Below are 18765 nucleotides of genomic sequence, written 5' to 3' on the forward strand. Positions count from 1 at the left end.
CCGCCTGAGTGACCGCAGCGCCAGCCACGGGGCGGAGCGAGACCGGGAGCGTCCTGCGGGGCGGGACGCGGGGCGGGTCCGGGCAGGTCTCCCGCTCCCGTCTCACGGGTGTGGGGTACGCAGCGCGGCCGGGGGGTGACTTTGGGACTTCCCACGAGGACGAGGCCGGGCTCGGGGCTTCTGGCCGGGCTCGGTGCTGCTGGGGAGCCCGGTACTGCCCTGCTTCCGGGATCCGGTAAGAAAGCGCTGCGGAGGCGTTTCCCGGCTCTGGGCGCGGGGGCGAGCGGTGCCGCGGAGCTCTCGGGCGCCTGTGGCGGAGCGAGCAGCCCGGTTCCCAGCGGGCTCCGCGACCCGTACTGCGGCGGGCGGGAGCGGCGGCGGGGCCCTGTGCCCGCTGGGGCGGGAGGCGGGCGACAGCTCCATCCCACCGGCTGCCCGCGGTGAGTCACCGGCCTGGGATGCTGCCACCGTCCCGCCTGCCCGGTTCGGAGAGAAGGCGCAGGGGGGTCTGCTGGGTACGCGCACATGCCGGCAGGGAGAGCGCCGGCTGACCCTGCCAGGTTCTATCCAGTGAGGGGACCTGAGGCCGAGGACACAGAGTGACACAAGGGAGGTTCCCCCTGACAATCAGGAAACACTCTTTCACTGAGAGGGTGACTGAGCACCTGGACGTGATCCTGGGTAACCAGCTGCAAGAGGCTTCTGGTGGGTGGGCTTGACCTCAGCATTTTAATCTCCAGCAGCATTGACAGCTTTCTCTCCTTGGAACATGTGGCCTCAGGAAATGGAATTTTCTTCAGACTTGTCATGGAAAATATTTAGTGTACTCCCTGGCTTTCAGAATTAGAAGAAAAGTCAGGCCTGCACTCTCTGAGAATGGACCTAACTGGAAAGATGAGCAGGGCTACTTGGTCTGCTCTGTGCAGTAGTTTGTTTGCCCTGGTGGATACTGCAGGTGGATGTTCTGCTAGACTGCTGGTCTCGGCCCGGGGGAGCTGATAGCTGGGGTACTCAAAGAAAACTGCCAGGGCTGTTGGGAGACAAGGGAGGCTTTGGTGCCATCTCTGGGCTTGCTGTCAGTGTGGAGTGGTGTGTGCTCCATGAATGCATAAGCTGGTGCTGAAGTGTTCAGTTCTTTGCATAAGCCCATTGCTTCACACTGTGAGGTCTTTCAGGGGCAAGTGCAAGTGCAAGTGCTGCATCCAGTGGTCCTGAGTTTGAAGACCTGGCAGGGAGTAAAGGTGCCTGGTCTGAAGCTGTAGTGGCTGAGAAGAGGCTGTTTCACCCCTGGCTTTTCCCATCAGAGCTTTTGCTTCTCTGCCAGCTGGTGCTTCAGGTCCCCAAGAATGGCCCTGAGCTCTTTTGCTGTGGATAAGTCATAGTGGCACAGGAAAGGGGAAAGTTGCTTTCCTGTCTGCTAATCAGGGCTATGCAGACAGGGGCTGAGGAAGGATGGCTGTGCTCTGGCTCAGGATGTGTTGGAAACTGTGCCTATTAATAGGAGTGGGCAGGAGCCCTGGCTGCCTGGAACAGACGGGCTGTACAGCAGAGGGTCTGGCATGGGGTACTGTGGAGGCTGCTTTCTGTCTTTGCTGTCATTCTCAACCTATTCTGCTGTCTCCCTGTCCTGTGAGGGGATCAGCAGCTCTCTTCTGTGTCCTCATCCCCTGCCTGCACCTTGCTGCTGGCCAGAGTGGGAGAGATGCTGTGCTGTAGCTTCACCCCCAGCTGCACAGGGGTAGCTTCACCTCGCTGGCCTGCACGGGCACCAGTGAGCAGCAGAGGGGCTGGCTGAGAGCTCTCCTGCAGACAGGCCACATATTCCTGTGCCATTAAATAATTTCCTTGAGTTTGGGCCCTTGGGATCCCTGGCTCTCCATTGTTTCTGTTGTGTTTTGTTTGGTTTTTAAGCCAGTGAGACCTCTTCTTCCTTTGTTAGCCCTCCCAGATGTGTACTACAGAAACAGGCTTTGTGGGGGGTGTGCCCTGGAAGCCAGTTTTGAACATGTGATGTGGGGAGGGATGTTCTTAAGCAACGGCCAGAGAGCAGCTCGGAGTTCCTGGCCATTTGTGTGGTTGCAGTGCAGCTGATGGGTCTTGTCTTCTTTTTGTCTGCAGGTTGTGCTAGTAGGCAGTCCTTGCAGAGCTGACACCCTGTGGCTCTTGGACACCACTGAGTGCTTTGGAGTCTTATGCCAAATTGATGTGTGCAGGACAGAGGTGGACCTGGATGCAGCTGGAGATGGAGTGTTTGTAAGCACATTGTCATTTGCCATGCACCCAACAGGGTCAGCAGACAGCAGCTTCTCCCGCTCTGCTGTGCAGACCCTCTCCCGGAGCCACTGCCGCAACATCAAACAGAAGATATCCCAGTGGGAGGGGAGGACACAAGGGTGCTCCAGCAAGGGGAAACAGCAGCTGAAGGACTTTGGGGTAAAGTATGATCCCAGCTGCAACGCTCTACCCAAAGTGAAGCCAGAACACACAGAGAAGGGCAGAAAGAATGGGTCCAAAGATCCAAAGAGCCTGGGTTTGGACTTCAGGGAAGATGCACAGACCTGCTTGCAGACTGCAGACAGTGATGATGTCAAGCCCTGTACATGCAGCCCAGCTTCCCAAGCCAAGGAGAAAGGAGAGCGCCAAGCAGGCTCTTTGGACCCAGGGGCACCACTGCCTCTAGAGAACTTCTATACCTCTCAAGCTCCACGGAGGAGAGTAGTTCCCCTTCTGACTGGCAATTCCCCGCCAGTTCCCTCAGATCTTCAGATGAAGTGTAGGAGCTGTGGTTCCACAGAAAGAGAACTTAAAGGAGTGGACTCTCTCTGCAGGACAGAGAGGAACTTGAAAAACATTTACTCTGAGGCTGAGGGGCAAGAGGAGGAACCAGCTTCTGTCCCACCACCCAAGCCCCGTAGGACCTTCCGCTATCTTGCAGAAAAGGGTACTAGTAGCTGTAGCAATGAAAGTACTACCAGGGAAGCTCCCCTGCAAAAGCAGCATGGAGGAGACATGTTGTCATCCTCCAACAATCCTGAGAAGAGAACAGTCAGCAGGAGAATCAAAGGGAGAGCTCAGAGGTACATAAAGTCATCTCTTGTGTCTGAAATGTGTTTCCTTAAATCAGTTTCTAGATGGGTTTAAACAGCTTGCCTGCCATTATGTCCTCGTGGAGGTGGTAGTACTGATGATGCCTCTGTTGATGGAGAGAGGATATTTCTGGATAAAAGTAACCCCTTTCCAGCTTTGTATATACACTGTTTTTGCTGATGATAGTCTTGCAAAGAAGGATAGAAGTTGCAAACAGATGTCATTCCCAAACCTTGAAACAGAGATGAGTGACAATAAGCTGGCCCAAGGGAGAGTGCTGTCTCCATCTTGTCCTGAGCTTCTCCTGAGCTGCAATTTGTGTGTTACAGAATAGCTATCTCTTGTGCCAGTATGGATGCTAAGTGTTCCAGCTATCCTATGAGCAAAAGATTCTCTTGTTGCTTAAAGCTGGTGTCTGTCAGCTGGGGGTACCCCTGTTACAGTAGGTTTGGCTATTCTTCCCTCTTTCCTGTATGTAGGCCTCTGTTACAGAGTAAAAAAATCTCTCAACAAGCTTGATGCTAGCTCTGCTTGCAGCTGAATTGCTTTGGGCTGCTGTGCAGGTTGGTGTGAACATTACAGGTGGAGATGTGGCTAAGAGTCCTGAAACCTTCTGTCACTGTGGCAAAGCATGCAACAGCAAATTTCCTGATGACAGGCTAAAGCACTCCCAGCTGCTTTGTGATCTCTGTATTGTAATTTTTAAATAGAGACCAAGTGTATGAAAATACAAACTCACAAATGCCTTAATACCCTTAGCAAGAACAGTAGTAGAGGTTGAGTATAAAGCAGTGCCCTAATTCTGAGTACTGCTGCAAGAGCTAAGTCTGCAAAACATGTTTTGGGTTCTTGCCTCTGTGACAGGATGAAACTCACCATATCTGCTTGGAGTGTGCTTGGCCATGGAGCCTCCAACTTCATTTGTAGTTTAACAATCTTCTAGAGTAAAGTGAGTAGGACTCTCTTGGTGTGCTGGCTTTGGCTGGTTAATTTTCTTCGTAGTAGCTTGCGTGGTGCTGTTTTGGATTTGCCATGAAAATAATATTGATAATACACCAGTGTTTTTACACAGAGCCAAGGCTTTTTCTGCTTCTTGCACCACCCCATCAGTGAGCAGACTTGGGGGCACAAGGAGATGGGAGGGGACACAGCCTGGGCAGCTGACCCCAGCTGTCAAAAGCAATATCCCAGACTATATGATGTCATGCATGGCACTAAAACTGGGGAAAGAAGGAGGAAGGTGGGGGGGCATTTGGAGTGATAGCATTTGTCTTTCCAAGTCACCATTACATGTGGCAGAGCCTGCTTTCTTGGAGACGGCTGAGCACCTGTCTACCCATGGGAAGTGATGAATGAGTCCCTTGTTTGGCTTTGCTTGTGTGTGCAGCTTTTGGTTTGCCTGTTAAACTGTCTTTACCTTGACCCCTGCACTTTCTCACTTTTACCCTTCTGATTCTCTTCCCCATTCCCCTCGAGGGGAGCGAGAGGCTGGTGTTAAATCTCAACATTTGGAAATCAGAGTCCAGAGTGGATCGTTCATATGCTTGATGGCCCCAAGGAGGACCATACTCTGTGTGGACTGGAGACAGCAACTCAGTGGTACATGTAGGTGCCTTTAGAAGAAGTTACACTGGTTTTCCTCTAGGAAATCTTTTGAGTTTGAGGACATCCAGGGCTTCCGCAATCGGATGGCAACCAGCAACTCCCACAGACTGCGAGAAGAGACAAATGGCACCACAGGATCCAGGCTCATCTGCACACAGTCAGAAGACAACATCTACGAGGACATTATCTGTATGTGCCTGTGCTTCTGGGGGATGCACTTACTTTATATCAGGGCAGCAGATTTGCTGGGGAGGGAGGACTCAAGAAGAGAATACACTGAGGCCTTTTCCAGCCCTGTGACTTTTCAGGTCCTCCCCATCTGGGGTTCTTTGTTGATGCTGTAACTATCTGCATGTGAACAGCCTGATTTCAGATGTCTTGGAAAGTCCCTAGAATTGGCGTGTGCTAAACTGATTTCTACGTTAGCTCTTCAGATGCTTTGCTCAAGTGCTGCACAAAGATCAGTGTGAACACTGACAAAATCAGCTGCTTTGCAATAGTGCTACTTTCTCTGCAGTTGTAGAAATGTTTTGGTTTGCTGTGTCTGTGTACAGTTTGCCAAGTTGATGGTACTGGGTTAGAAGGATCTTTGAGTGTGGGAACTTAATCCATCTTAAAACAGCTCCCTCTCAGACTCTGTTAAAGCTTGGCAGATAACTGTGCACGCTCTCTGCTTACATCCCATGCAAGAATGCAGGGCTTCATCTCCTTTCAGAAAACCTCCATCTAATGCTTTTTCCAGGTCCTGCAAAAGAGAACCACTATGAAGATATTAGAGCACTGCCTTTGCCTCTGTGGAAGGTCCCATCTGTCTGGAAGCTTCCACCCTCCCAGAGCACCAGTAGGCCTCCCAAGGTAGGGTGAAGGGACTGAACTGTCACACTCTTACAGAGAGTCATCCTCCCAAGGGCCCTATCTTGTGCTCTGGTTGTCCTTATTTTTTATTGCTTGTTATTAGTGTAAATGCTAATGAACAGTCCTGGCAGTGGCAGATGATTTGGCTGCTAAGGAGCAAAAAAAGAAGGAACAAGAAAGTGTTGATGAGATGCTTGAGTATGTTAGGGTGGGGAACTTGATATAACAAGGAGGCTTCAGTAATTTTGTCATTTGTAATGTGGCTCTTTTGACTCTGAGCTTGGGCTAAAACTTAACCATCTCTTCTGACTCTGCTTTATAGCCTCCCCCTAAACCTCCCTTCCTCAGTTTCAAGTCTCTTGAGCTAAAGCCCTCCCAGACAAGTTTCCAAAGGAAGATGGTGAAGGACACTGCCCTGCCTGTCACACTGAATGAATGGAAGCTGTTCCGAGCAGTAGAGGCTGCTAGCAGGAGAAAGAACTTGCCTGGGGTGAGGTTTAAGCATGAAACATTCCTTCTTGCATGGTATTTCAAATTCTTGCTGCTTTGTCTAGCATCTTCTAAGTGCTTTTTAAGTGGTCAGGGAGGAGCGTGTCTGGCAGGTGGATGCTAGTTAACACTGCTTTGTGTGTGGACAAGTGTCCCTGCTTGAACCATTTCACCTCCTCCAAGTAGCAGGGCAGATATTGGGGTATCAAAACCAGAGTGCCAGTTCTGGCTGCGGTGACAGTAGTTTTATTGGCCAAGAATCTGCAGAGTGCTAGGTGTTGACCTGAAGGTCAGTGCTGTGTCTGACTACCAGGTCTTCTTCATGCTTTGTCATTTAAGCCTTATTCCCAGTGCTTCCATGAAGTGTGGTTGTGCAGGGCTTGTGCTAAATGCAGTGCAGGAACACATGGAACCTCTCTGAGCCAGAGGTCCAGCTCTGTACCACTGTGTGTCCCTTGCTCCTGATGACTTCTCAGACTGACCCTTAGGTTCTTGCTGTGGGTCTTGGGTTGTCAGGTGGCTGAAAGTGTGGGGCTGCTGCGACATTTGTTTGGAGTTCTTGACTTGCTCTTGGGAACGTACTCTTGCAGCTGTTTCATAGCCTAAAGGCAAAGAGCAGCTTTTAGCTGATATATGTGATAAACACATTTCACAAAACCTGTGTGCAAAGATATGCTTCCAAGGCCAGAGTAGTAGGAAAGGCTTTTAACAACAAAGGCCTCAGCTGTAATTCTCATTTGATGCACTGGGAATCTTTCTAGGTACTTGTATTGCTTACCAGCTCATGTCCCTCAGCGATAAAATGCAGCATGTGCTCTGGAAGGAAGATGCAGCAGCTGCTGCAGTGGTACTTTGTACACAGAACTCAAATTCCAGTTATGGTTGTGGCAACAGCTTATCTTTGCCATGGTAAATGTATATAACTTCTGTAGTTCTTTATTTCTTGTGGAAATGTGATGTATTTTCCCAAAATGAAAAAAAAATGAGGTAGAGTTGGGCAGTTGGAAATTGCTTTTCAATGTTAAGTACTTTAGAAAAACAAGCAACTTCAGTTTTGTTTTTTTTTTTTACAGTTTTTAAACAAACTGTGGCCTGATGTAAAATCAGGAAGGTGATAGTAAGATTATAAAAATGCTGTTGTGGAGAGTATCTTTCATTTGGAGAGGAAAAATAAAACATTCTCCAAAAGCAAACCTGTTCCAAAAATCTGGTAACAATTTACATGCAGGAAGAATGCTTTATTCTTTTTGCTTATAAGGAACTGAGCCAACATTGCTTGAGTGATTGAGAAAAGAACTGAAGTCTAAAAAGAAAAAAAACTTACTGCTTAAGAATCACATAGCTGCCTTAAACACACCCAGTATCTTCCACTGGTGACTCAACTGCACAAAAATCAGAACAGAAATGGAAGTCCTCTAGGCAGTGCTGGATGACAGAGGGCAAAGAAGGCAGATTGTGCAGAAGAAGCAGTGCTCCCTGCTGCAGGCTGTTTTCTGCCTTTCAGCCTCATCTTACTGGGAGAACTGGCTAACCCAGAAAATGGGGAGAAATGGATCTGAAAAGGAGAAGAGCCTATGTATAGTTTTCTGAGTTGTGGATAAAGGCTTGAGCTGAAAAACAGGTTCTCTTGCTGAATATCTTCCTTTTTATGCAATATTTGTGGTGACAAATGGCTGAGCCCCACCCTCCTACATTCAGTGGTAGATTTTAATGAATTCTTAACTGGAGACAAGAATGAACTTGACCTGCTCAATACATTGAGCATAAATCCCTCTTCATGATGAAGTGATAGCTGTCTTGGACGTGCGAAATCAAGGGGTCACCTGCAGCATTGTACCTGGCAGCTGTGGAGAGTTGCAGGGGTAACAGAGAGCATCAGGACTTGGGTGTCAGAGTCTTTTGCAAGTGGTGTGGTGCTAGATGAGTTGGCTGCAGTCCTGTTGGCACCTGGACCCCTACATTAACCTCTGCTTCTGCTTTGGATTCCAGCTGGTGCTAAAAATACGAGACATCTTTGATTCTAAGCGTGGAAAAAAGAGGGTGAAGTTGCTCAGTCCTGCTGGGAGAGAAGCATCTCCAATGAAAGGTAAGGAGGTCCCTGGCACCCTTCTCTCTGCTGAAAACCTCTTGAGCAGCACAGCCCTGTCCATCACAGGGCTCTGCTAGGGGGCCAGGCACCACCACCTCCCACAGTTCCTGACTCAGCACTGCTAAGCTTCCTGTCTGGGAGCTGGAATTGTTGAACTTCCAGCAGCACTAGGACTGGAAACACTTGCATAACTGAGTTTAACACTGTCACAGAATGGGAGATTCTGCTATGATCTGAGTGTGAGGAGCTGGGCTACTGCTTATAGTGGTGCTTTTTCTAAATATCAGAAAAAAACCCAAATTCCCAACAAAACCACTTGACACAAGATCTACCTCTGACTAGTCCACTCATCACTTTTGTGCCTCTGAAGTGATATTCTTCTATTCTTCTGATTCTGTAGCTGTGGTATGCTCTTTATTTATAGTATATTCTGTTTAGCAACTTGGTTAACTTTTATTGCAACATTAAATAACAACCAGATTTCTGTGCGCGTATGTTCAGCTGACCTAGAGGTGATGTACTGGAAACAATGACTTGATATCGGTTCCACTTCTTGAAATTTACTCTTACAGCACATTTTTCTGTCTGTCTGTTCTTTATTGATGCTTTGAGGAGGATGGGTGCGCAGCCCTGAGTGATGATGGTCTGATGAGTCTAGAGTTCTCTCTCTTTCCCAGCTTTGGGTGTTACTCTTCTTCCTTCTGCATGGTTAATAAGTGAAAACTATGTGTATTTCAGGTGAAACCAGTGGGAATGAAAGTGATACGGAAAATCAGCCAAAAAGTGAGTGAATCACGGGGGCTGGTCCTGTTTCAGTAGTACTATGCATTTGGCTAAGGCTCTGATGGGATAAGCACGCTGACTACTTGTGGCTTCTGCTGAGGTGGAGAAAGGGAACATCTAAAAGGCAGCATGGCTAAGGCTAGGAGCTGTTGCTGTGACAAATCCACCTCTATTTCTGCAACTTCTCCTGAGCTCTCAAGGTTTAATACCATTAATCTGCCAGTTGCTAGAATTAGATTGATTTTTGATTGGTAGAGTCATGCTTAACTAAAATATGTCTTGCAGGAGATTGTCCCTGGATCATCTTTGCTGCTTACACTTGAGGTTATTTTCCCCCTTCCCTTGGTTGTGTTTTATATGTTTATTGTTGTGAAATGCCCTTTCCTCTGTGGAGAAGTTACTTGGTTACTTTTATAGTTCCACAGTCCTGAGTCTGATTGTAGTGAACTCCAGATTTGAAATCCTGATTTGGTTTTAGCTGGTGTAGGAAGGACCAAATGGGTCTTGGTGTCAGTGCTGGAGCAGTTTGAATATGAAATGGTAATGGTTGGCCAGCAGCCTTGGTGAGTGACTCTGTCCTGTCTCAAAGCAAGCATTGAGGAAAAAGGACCAACAAAATTGTTTTAGATGTTTCCTTTATTTGGAGGGAAGCATAAAGAAGGCCTTAACTTGAAAAAGTAGTGAAGTTCCACTTTTTTGTATTAAGGAAAGAAATAGAGAGTGGAGAGTCTCTGCAGAAATACAGTGATTGACTCACTGCCTGATTTAAGAGTTTTTTCCGAAGTGTCCACAATGTGTCATGGTGCCTGGGCCACAGGAATTTTTTACATCAGAGTGTTGTGCCTGTGCTTGTGAGTCTGTACTGCCTGTCAGGACATCCCATCTTGGCCAGGAAACCAGCTCTGCCTCTCCTGAATGCTCTACCAGCAGCTATCTGAGCCCTGGCAGCTACTCAGCTGGTGGAGCTGGTCTGCTTCTCACAGCTGGGCTTTCCTCCTCACTGCCACAGTGTGTCACTCTGAAGTGTGGAAGAAAGGTCTGGACAGCAGGAGATTATGGCTGTCTTGTGGAGCTGTGGCAAGGCTGGCACTGCCCTGCTTGTAGCTCCAGGAGCTGCTGTGGGCATCCAGGCCCTGCAGAGCACAAGCAGTGATGTGGGACAAAAGCACCCATCACCTTTTCCCCTTCTGAAGGTAGTGATGAGCCCTCTTCTGTGACTTGCAGGTGTGTTGCAGTGGTAGCCACAGGCTAGGTTTGTGTTTGTTCCTTTCTTCAGGTCAACACAGGTGCCTGCTGCAGGTACAGTCAGCCTCCAAGAGGAACCCCCACTACCAGACTCTGGAGAGGGATTTGATAGAGCTCCAGGAACAGCAGCTGTTTGAGCTGTTTGTGGTGGTGTCACTGCACAAGAAGGCATCAGAGGTGGCATACACACCACAGATCATACAGCAGTTTCCCAGTAAGGTAGGAGCTGCATCCTAACGTGCCCACAAAACACACTCAGCAGCTGAGTGTTCCTTCTTGCTGTGTGTATCGCTTCCTAATCTGGCTGGGGGTAGCTACTGGTTAGGATACAGGCTTGGAATGTGAAGCACCTTGCTCTATTAAATTGGGTGGTGGTTGAATATCTTTCTTGATAATGAGTTTACTGGTTCAGTGTCTTTTTTTGGAACTAGGGAGGCTCCTGCTCTAATTCTGATTGCCTGGAAACACCATCAAGCCATACTGTATTGTGATATACTGCTGAGGCAGCCTGCAGGGGAGGAAAGGGAGTATAGTGCTCTGTTCCCAAAGCCAGCATGACATTGTTCTGTAGCCTGTGATTTAGAAACTGAGAATGAAGCAATTTTACTGATGGTGTGAGGGAAACACAACCCCAGAGCTTTTACGCTTGTTTATATTGTTCTGGGGAAAAATGAAAATGGCAAAGTCATGAGTATTAGCCCCCCAAAAAGAGAGAACCGTGGAAGTACTGTAAAGTGCTTTTTACAAGACAAGTTCTCGTGCTGGGGTTTTGCAGAAAACATTGTCCAGTAACTATGGAGGTGTTTTGTCTTCCTTCTAAAAATAGTCTTGCTTCCAAGTAATCTGTTTGCTCTGTCTTCTTTGGGCTTTGTGCCCAAGGACATCAAAGAGGAAGCTAGGATCTGTTACTGTCGTCATATGTTCTCCTATACTTGAGCATTCTGGTGGTTCAGCGTTTGGAAGTGACAGGAAGATGCTGTCTCCCATTGTTGTAAATGTTTCGGCTGTGTATCACACTTCAGTGACTTCAAATGCATGTGTTACCCCTCCAGCCTGAACACCCCTTCAGACAGTCAAAGGATACTGAGGAGAGGCTAAAGATCATTCCCAAATTCTGCTTTCCAGATCCCAAAGACTGGTTTCCTGCATCAGACCTTAAAAGGTAAAGACTTGTTTTTGAGCACTCGTGCCTGAAACAGGCAATGCTGAAAGCTTAGGCTTTTTCCCCTTTTCCTGGACCAGAGGAATTGAATTTAACCTTGATTGTTCTTTGGTTTCCCAGTGAAACATTTTCTTTTGTGTTGACGGGTGAGGATGGCAGCCGCTGGTTTGGGTACTGCAAAAAGCTCCTGGTAAGCATCTGTGTATTGGGTGGGGTGTAGAGACTGCATTGGTAAGTGCACAGCTGGGTGTGGCTGTGAATCAGCAGCAGTGTCCCATGTGGGTTACATAGAGCCTGTGCTGCTGCTGCTGGGGTCACCCCCTTGGATGCAGGGAGAAGGATGGAGGAGCAAGATGATGCCCAGCAATGCAATGAAATGGGCTGTGATGTGAAAGAGCTCCTGGAACTGGTCATTCCTCAGGGGTCTTTTAAGTTAGAAGTGTAGAGGGAATAACAGCAGAAGAGAATTCTGTGAATCAGCTACAGTGCAGGTGGTAGGTTCTTTACTGTGCATCCCTACTCCCAGAATAATGTTCTTGTTGCCTTTCAGCCAGAAGGGAAAGGGAAGCGTCTTCCTGAGGTCTACTGCATCATCAGCCGCCTGGGCTGCTTCAACCTCTTCTCCAAGGTGAAGTGGGGAAAGCCTCTTCCTTCTTACTGGGCTGGGGTATCTGACAGCCTACAGGCTTCAGAAAGTAACTGGATGCTTCTGTCCAGATTCTCTGGGGAGAAAGTTGGGGTGTTGCTCTTTTTACTCCTCTAGCTGTGAGAATTTGATTTCCACATACAAGACATTTCCTGAAATAGCAGGAGACTGCATTGGAGAATGGAGAGTTGTCCTCACAGGTTCCCAGGTGACTGCTCACACATTTGGGAGGAGATTTCACAGGGATCCCAAGTAAGGGGGGAGAGGGCCGAGAGTCTGTGTTGAATCCTTCACACATGGCTGTGGCACACGATGCTCTAGCAGAGGTTTGCATCTCCTCTGGCTGACCAGCAGGCATTGAACCAATGTCTGATGTATTTTCCTGCAGATTTTAGATGAAGTGGAGAAGCGTCGAGAGATGTCCCCAGCCCTAGTGCACCCCTTCATGCGCAGTGTGATGGAGGCCCCTTTCCCTGCTCCTGGGCGTACCATCACTGTCAGGAGCTTCCTGCCAGGTGCAGGGCACAAGGTAATGGGCACCAGGGCTGGCTCATCTGTGTCTGTGAGGGGCAGAAAGGCACTTTGCAAACTGCACTGCAGGGTGCTGCCGCCTGTACATAACTAGTCCCAAGGTAATGTCCTGAAGTTTGAAGGCAGGCTGTTGCAGAAATTGATTTCCTGATGAGTCATCTGCTGTAGAAGTGACTCCCTGCATTTCCAGGGTGTCCTGTACCGACTTCCCTGGCTGCAGGGCTCCATGTGTGAGGAGCCACCAGCTCTGCTCCCCAGCCAGGCTGTCTCTTGCCTGGCCTGGCTACACTGTGGCTTTCTTCTCCAGCACCTTGCATCTGCTTGCCTCTCAGGTGATGGAACTCCGCCGTCCATTGGATTCTCGACTTGAACATGTTGACTTTGAGTGCCTGTTTAAATGTCTAAGTGTCTCCCACATGATTCGGGTCTTTGCTTCCCTCCTGCTGGAAAGGAGGGTGATCTTTGTTGCTGACAACTTAAGGTAAATATTGATCTTTATGATATTTAAGGTCCCTTACAACCCAAACCGGTCTATGATTCATTCTGTGAATCTGAGTGACTATCTTTTTCTGGAGGGATATTGCTTTTTCTTCTGCATTTGGACCTGTTTTATGTGCAAGCTTGTCCAACTTTTTGTAATTAGTTAAATTTAGAAGCTTTTTGCAGACTTTGCACATAACATGTTCATGCGTAGAATTTGTAGTACGCTGTTCATCCAAGAGGAAGTAAGGGAAAGTTTCCTGTTCCTCTTCATTCTGGGTTGATTCTATTCCTAGCTCCCCATAACTGACTGCAAAGGTGAATGCATGGGGCTTCAGATGGTGCATAAACAATGTTATATGAATTACATGTTCCCTGAGCACTTATAACCTGTGTCTGTAGCTAAGTACTGAACAAGGCATTGACAGTCTGTGCTTCTCTTACCTTTCTAGCACTCTGTCTAAATGTGGCCATGCCGCAGTTGCAACGCTTTATCCCTTCACTTGGCAACACACCTACATACCAGTCCTGCCATCTTCTATGATTGATATTGTGTGCTCTCCGACCCCATTCTTAATTGGCATTCTCTCCTGCTCCTTACCACAGCTCCAGGACCTGCCCATAGAAGAGGTGAGAATTGGGTGAGATGATGTCTACTGTGTGAAGCTGACATCTCTGGAACAATCTCTGTGGATTCTGTCTTAATGTAAACTCTTAAACCTTTCTGAGACAGTTGGTGAACTTGTCAGATATGTGTCAGGGTGTTCTAAAGAATATTCACTGTTCTTACAGACACGCTGCAGTTACGCAAAACTTGTGTTTTGTGTGTGATGTGTCCTGCCACTGGGATCTTTTTTTTTTAAGAAAAAAAAGTGTTTTTTTTTCTGTACAGCAACGTATCTGGTTATGACTGAGTGTGTTTTTTGCATCTTTCCCCAGGTCCTGATTGTTGATCTTTGTGCTGACAAATTCTTGCAAGAGGTGAGTGGAATAATAGTATTAGTGACTTGTCATTCTATGCCAGGAAAAGGCATCAGTGAAAGCAAGAAATGAGCAAGTATTTCTGGTGTGTTCACAGTGAAAAGCTTCTACTGATGACAGATACAACACAAAAATGCTTCTGTGTCCATTTTGTTCTTTAGGTATCAGATGAAGATGACATCCTGCCTCATAAACTCCAGGCTGCGCTTGTACAGATCTTGGAAGAGCGAAGTGAGATCTTGTCACATGAGCAGAGTGACACACAAGGTACTTCTATGGAAAAGTGTTTTTACATTAGCAAACCTCTACAGCTTCCGTGTAGTTTATATAAAAATGAGTGAATGGAAATAAACAGTAGGAAGTGACATGCTTTAACTACTGGAAAAGCTTTAGAAGGGAACCTGTCTCAGATGCAGCAGAAAGTTGACAAGGCAGAGAAATCTTAATATTTGAGCTATGACTTCTTTGTTATCAAACATCTGAAATTTCATGGTCTGTCAGCCATCTTAAGAAGTAATGGCTGCTCCTCTTTTAGAAGAGGAGTGTGCAAGGGGGTTGATGTGTAGAGGGAGACATCTCCCTGTTCTCCTCTTCTCAGGTGACATGCCTCTGAACTCCCTGGTCTCTGAAGCTTTTGTGCAGTTCTTTGTGGAGATTGTTGGACACTACTCCCTGCACGTGAATGTCACAGAAAAGGGGGAGCGGGTGTTCCAGTGGGAACCATTCCGAAAATCTCACGTGTCACGCAACGTGCGTCATTTCTTGCACTTCTTCATGGAAACACAGATGTTTGCAGGGTTCGTACAGGACCGAGAGCTAAGAAAGAACATGGTTAAAGGTGAGGTTTGACCTTATTTTCTTCTTTTACAAACTCACTTTCAAAGGATAAAGTTGTGTGAATTTGACTCTTAGGAAACCTTTTGTTCTGGCAAGTTGTCCTCTTGGAGTTTTGGTGCATGTAATATCTGCATGCCCTTCTAATTACTCAACAGAACTCATCTTATGAAGCTGAGGTTTTTTTCAACGCTCCTTTCTGGGCTTGATCCTGCATGCATTGTTTCCTTTTAATAGTCTCCTTGTTAATGATTGTAAGAAGCCACATGCTAAAAGATAGAATAGCTCATCTAGCTGAGTGATGCTGTTTTTCTCCTTAGGTCTTTTTGAGGTCCGTGCCTTGGAGTATTTGGAGAGTATTTCAGAGACAGAACCACCTGGGATGAACAAAATCCTCCGCAGTCTAGGTAAAGGGACACCCTTGCATTTTGCATCATCAGATGAAGTTTGTGAAAGTCTCAGAGCTGTGTAAACTTGTTTCCCAGCTTTGTTCTTGGCTGACAGCCGGGGGAAGGGGGTTTGGTCCAGTGTGGTTTCTACCAGCAGCTGGTGGCTGACGGCCTCTTTCCTTGATCCTTCTCCATAGGCAACAAAATGAAATTTCTTCGGAAGCGATGAAGACCGATGCGGGCCGGGGGTGCCGGCCTGCTCCGCCTGCGGGGAGCGTGCGGGGAGCGTGCGGGGAGCGTGCGGGGCGCGTGTGCGGCGCGTGTGCGGCGGTCACCAAGAACCAGCGATGTCCCCAGCGTGTGTCCAGCTCCTTCCTCGGGGGAGAAGGGAGGGCGGTGCCTGAGGGGGGGCGGTGCCTGAGGGGGGGCGGTGCCTGAGGGGGGGCGGGGCCTGAGGGGGGGGGCGGGGCCTGAGGGGGCGGGGCATGGAATGGGCGTGGTCCCCTCTGTGCGTCACGTGCGCGGTCTCGCAGGTTGGGTCGGGCGGTGGCGCGTGAGTGCTACCGGATCGTTCCCGCGCGGCGCAGGCGCAGTGCGCAGGGCGCGCGGCCTGGGCGGCATGGCGGGCCCAGGACTGGTGGCCGGGGACGTGGTGGTGGACGCGCTCCCCTACTTCGACCAGGGCTACGAGGCGCCGGGCGTCCGGGAGGCGGTGAGTGCGGGCCGGGGAGGGGGCTGGGTAACGGGCCTGCCTGCCTGTCTGCCTGCGTGACGCCCCGTGTGCGCTAGGCCGCGGCGCTGGTAGAGGAGGAGACGCGGCGGTACCGGCCCACCAAGAACTACCTCAGCTACCTGCCGGCGCACGACTACAGCGCCTTCGAGGTGAGCGGTCCCGTCCCCGCGTTCCTGCCCCGGCCTCCCCTCCCCAGAAACCCCGGCCGGCCTCCCCTGCCTCCTCTCCGCTGCCCTCCCGTTGTTCTCCCCGCAGACAGAGATTATGCGGAACGAGTTCGAGCGCCTGGCGGCCCGGCAGCCCCTCGAGCTGCTCAGCATGAAGAGGTGAGCCCAGGCGGCCGCGTCCCCGCCACCCCACAGCTGGCCGCCGCCTACCCCGCTCCTGAGGCCGGGCCGGACGCTCCTGTCCCGGCCCGGGCCCATTCCTGAGGCGGCGGACACCGCGTTGCAGGTACGAACTGCCGGCCCCTTCCTCCGGCCAGAAAAACGATATCACGGCGTGGCAGGAGTGTGTGAACAACTCCATGGCGCAGCTGGAGCACCAGGCCGTCCGCATCGAGAACCTGGAGCTGATGTCGCAGCACGGCTGTAACGCCTGGAAGGTGTACAACGAGTAAGGGCAGGGGCTGCTTTGCTGCAGTGCTGGGTGCAGTCTCTGTCCTCGTGTCGCTTAGCTTAGGGGAAGGGAGGGAGGCCTGAGGGGCTCTGTTAGCTCGCACAGGTGTCAGGAAGTTAAAAGAGTGGGTTGTGTTAAATGAAGGAAACGAGAATAAAATACAGTTACAGGTAATTCTAGAATTAAAATTAGAAGATGAGTGATAATGTGTTAATCGTACCGTACGCTTGAAGATAAAACTTTATCAGCTAATGGAGATGATTTTATGATACTAAGAGCATGGGCTGGCCACAGTGATTCCATCTTAAAACTGCCTGTATTAATATAGGGTTGTTTTGGTTTTATGTCATTCCCATGATATAGGTGGCACTGAGAACAAGTTGTCTGATATTTGAGTTCAGGTGGCTTGGTCTGTTCTCAGCTCTAGAGTTCAGTAACAGGTTAAATGGGGCTGCCCCGGCATGTTTTCCTGACACTGCTTGCATTCTGCTTTCAGACATCTGGTTCATATGATAGAACAAGCCCAGAAAGAGCTTCAGAAATTGAGGTTAGTCATTTGTTTTTTCATAATGAAGTTGGATGAAAAGTAAAACACATACACACTCCCCATACTAAACTTGTGTAAATGCTGCTGCCCTGGTTGCAGGAAAAAAAGACCTAGTAATAATAATGAAATATGTTCCTCCTCTCCCCCCCATGGTTGCAGTTATAATGCCTGTTCCACCCAAACTATGTTTTTTTCTGTTTAGAGACCAAAGTATTTTAAGTATTCTGCACTTTGCTGGTGCTTCACTGAATTGCTGATTATTATGAACGATTTAGCTGTTCATCTTTGCTTACCTGACTTTTTTTCCAGAGTGAGCAAAATTTTTCTCTGTTCTTTTCTTGTCCAGGAGCAGTAAGCTTGAATGTTTGAAATTTTGCTTCTTGTAGTATAGTGGAAGGTTTTGAGGGTCTTTTTGTGTGTTGTTGGTTTGTTTTTGTTGGTGGTGTTTTTTTAATGTTGTTGTTTTCAAGGTATATTTTTTCAAATTTCTCTTAGGATTCTGTGTACTGTGATCTGTCCATCTGTGTGTTTTAGTTGCCATCCTGGCTGCAGAAGTGATTTCTGGTAGTGCTTCTAGGGGTTAGGTGTGTTTTGAAGTTAAGAGCAGATAGTACAAATTTTAAAGGAGATAGAAAACCACATAGATTTTTTTTCTCCCCAGGAAAAATATTCAAGATCTGAACTGGCAGCGAAAGAACATGCAGCTCACAGCTGGGGCTAAGCTACGAGAAATGGAATCTACGTGAGTATAGGGGGCTTCTCTGTTAAATCTTCCCCGGGTACTCATCCTTGGAACTCTGCTGGGTGGAGCATGGGTGATCTGTTGGTGCTCTTGTGGGCTGGTACTGTGTGGTTTCTGTCACTGTGCACAGCGATGTTTGAAAGGGTTTGTGATGCAGGTCTGCTTAATAGTTACTGAAGTCGAGTGAACAGTGAGCAAGTTAGCTGCTTGGGATTGCCTGTCTAAATTGTTTTTTAAACTCCTTATATAAATATTGGAAGCTAGTGGATTTGAGCCCAGTAAATTAAATTTTTTGTGTTGAGGTTTAAGAAGGTAGTATTTATTTGTTTAATCACTTGGTTGTTCAAATTGTGATTGATACCTACTGAGGTTTCCCATGTACTTAGAAAAATGCCCCAATATTCAGTGTTTTTGAACTGTCTTTGGAGCAATAGATGTCTTTGGCTTTAAACCAGGGGACTGTTAACACTTCAAGGTTGTTTTTTTTCTCGTTTCCTTCCTAGATGGGTCTCTCTTGTCAGCAAAAATTACGAGATTGAACGAACTATTGTGCAGCTGGAAAATGAAATTTCACAAATCAAACAGCAACACGGGGTGGCAAACAAGGAGAACATCCAGCAGGATTTGCAGTGACTCAGAGGTTACAGAAATAGAAGGCGAAGAACTTGGGAGATGCGCTGTGTTTGCAGGCGCCGGGTTTGTGGGTGCTGGCTCCCGCGTGGGGCGGGGCTTGGTTGGGATGGAGCAGCGGCCGCAGGACCCCGGCAATCGCTGCCTCTCGCCCGCGCCCTCAATAAACGCTGTTTTCCTCAGGGCGGCTTCTGTAACCCGCGTTCGCGGACTGCCGCGATGCTTTGCCTCATTACCACGCTTAATTAGCGCCGCGCGTTGGGGTGTGGCCGTCCCAAAGCGGCCCCCGCCCCTCCCCCCCCCCGCCTCTGCTGCGCCC

At 48.6% G+C, this 18765-nt stretch overlaps 2 protein-coding genes across 6 annotated transcripts; both read left to right on the forward strand.

The window, feature by feature from the left end:
• Positions 1 to 61: 61 nt before the first annotated feature.
• DENND2C (DENN domain containing 2C) lies at positions 62 to 15530 on the forward strand. 5 transcript variants are annotated; one of them, XM_071768589.1, is made up of 20 exons: positions 91 to 235; positions 2119 to 3077; positions 4733 to 4881; positions 5435 to 5547; positions 5870 to 6037; positions 8026 to 8122; positions 8864 to 8908; positions 10185 to 10372; positions 11206 to 11315; positions 11436 to 11505; positions 11870 to 11943; positions 12079 to 12169; positions 12350 to 12490; positions 12825 to 12973; positions 13425 to 13602; positions 13912 to 13953; positions 14115 to 14220; positions 14552 to 14791; positions 15108 to 15194; positions 15374 to 15530. In XM_071768589.1, exons 2-20 carry the CDS (start codon positions 2275 to 2277, stop codon positions 15403 to 15405), a joined length of 2883 nt encoding a protein of 960 aa, XP_071624690.1. In that variant the 5' UTR covers positions 91 to 235; positions 2119 to 2274; the 3' UTR covers positions 15406 to 15530. The 5 variants fall into 5 exon arrangements, with proteins under 5 accessions (XP_071624693.1, XP_071624690.1, XP_071624692.1 ...); XM_071768590.1 differs by lacking the exon at positions 91 to 235 and adding an exon at positions 556 to 681; XM_071768592.1 differs by lacking the exon at positions 12079 to 12169 and having other exon boundaries at positions 62 to 235; positions 11866 to 11943.
• Positions 15531 to 15736: 206 nt separating this feature from the next.
• BCAS2 (BCAS2 pre-mRNA processing factor) lies at positions 15737 to 18628 on the forward strand. Its single transcript, XM_071768612.1, has 7 exons — positions 15737 to 15888; positions 15966 to 16058; positions 16165 to 16235; positions 16363 to 16524; positions 17024 to 17074; positions 17736 to 17816; positions 18320 to 18628. Exons 1-7 carry the CDS (start codon positions 15796 to 15798, stop codon positions 18447 to 18449), a joined length of 681 nt encoding a protein of 226 aa, XP_071624713.1. The 5' UTR covers positions 15737 to 15795; the 3' UTR covers positions 18450 to 18628.
• The last annotated feature ends 137 nt before the right edge of the window (positions 18629 to 18765 follow it).

This window comes from Heliangelus exortis, chromosome 25 (genome assembly GCF_036169615.1).
Source record: "Heliangelus exortis chromosome 25, bHelExo1.hap1, whole genome shotgun sequence".
Lineage (NCBI taxonomy): Eukaryota > Metazoa > Chordata > Aves > Apodiformes > Trochilidae > Heliangelus > Heliangelus exortis.

What these genes read in the sequence shown, in the direction of transcription:
- DENND2C (XM_071768589.1), top strand. Translation starts at nt 2,275, where the DNA reads ATGCACCCAACAGGGTCAGCAGACAGCAGCTTCTCCCGCTCTGCTGTG. An exon ending in TACGGAAAATCAGCCAAAAA is followed by an intron (nt 8,909 to 10,184) that starts GTGAGTGAATCA and finishes TCCTTTCTTCAG; the next exon opens with GTCAACACAGGTGCCTGCTG. An exon ending in GCTTCAACCTCTTCTCCAAG is followed by an intron (nt 11,944 to 12,078) that starts GTGAAGTGGGGA and finishes TTACTCCTCTAG; the next exon opens with CTGTGAGAATTTGATTTCCA.
- BCAS2 (XM_071768612.1), top strand. Translation starts at nt 15,796, where the DNA reads ATGGCGGGCCCAGGACTGGTGGCCGGGGACGTGGTGGTGGACGCGCTC. An exon ending in GAGCTGCTCAGCATGAAGAG is followed by an intron (nt 16,236 to 16,362) that starts GTGAGCCCAGGC and finishes ACCGCGTTGCAG; the next exon opens with GTACGAACTGCCGGCCCCTT. An exon ending in GCCTGGAAGGTGTACAACGA is followed by an intron (nt 16,525 to 17,023) that starts GTAAGGGCAGGG and finishes TTCTGCTTTCAG; the next exon opens with ACATCTGGTTCATATGATAG.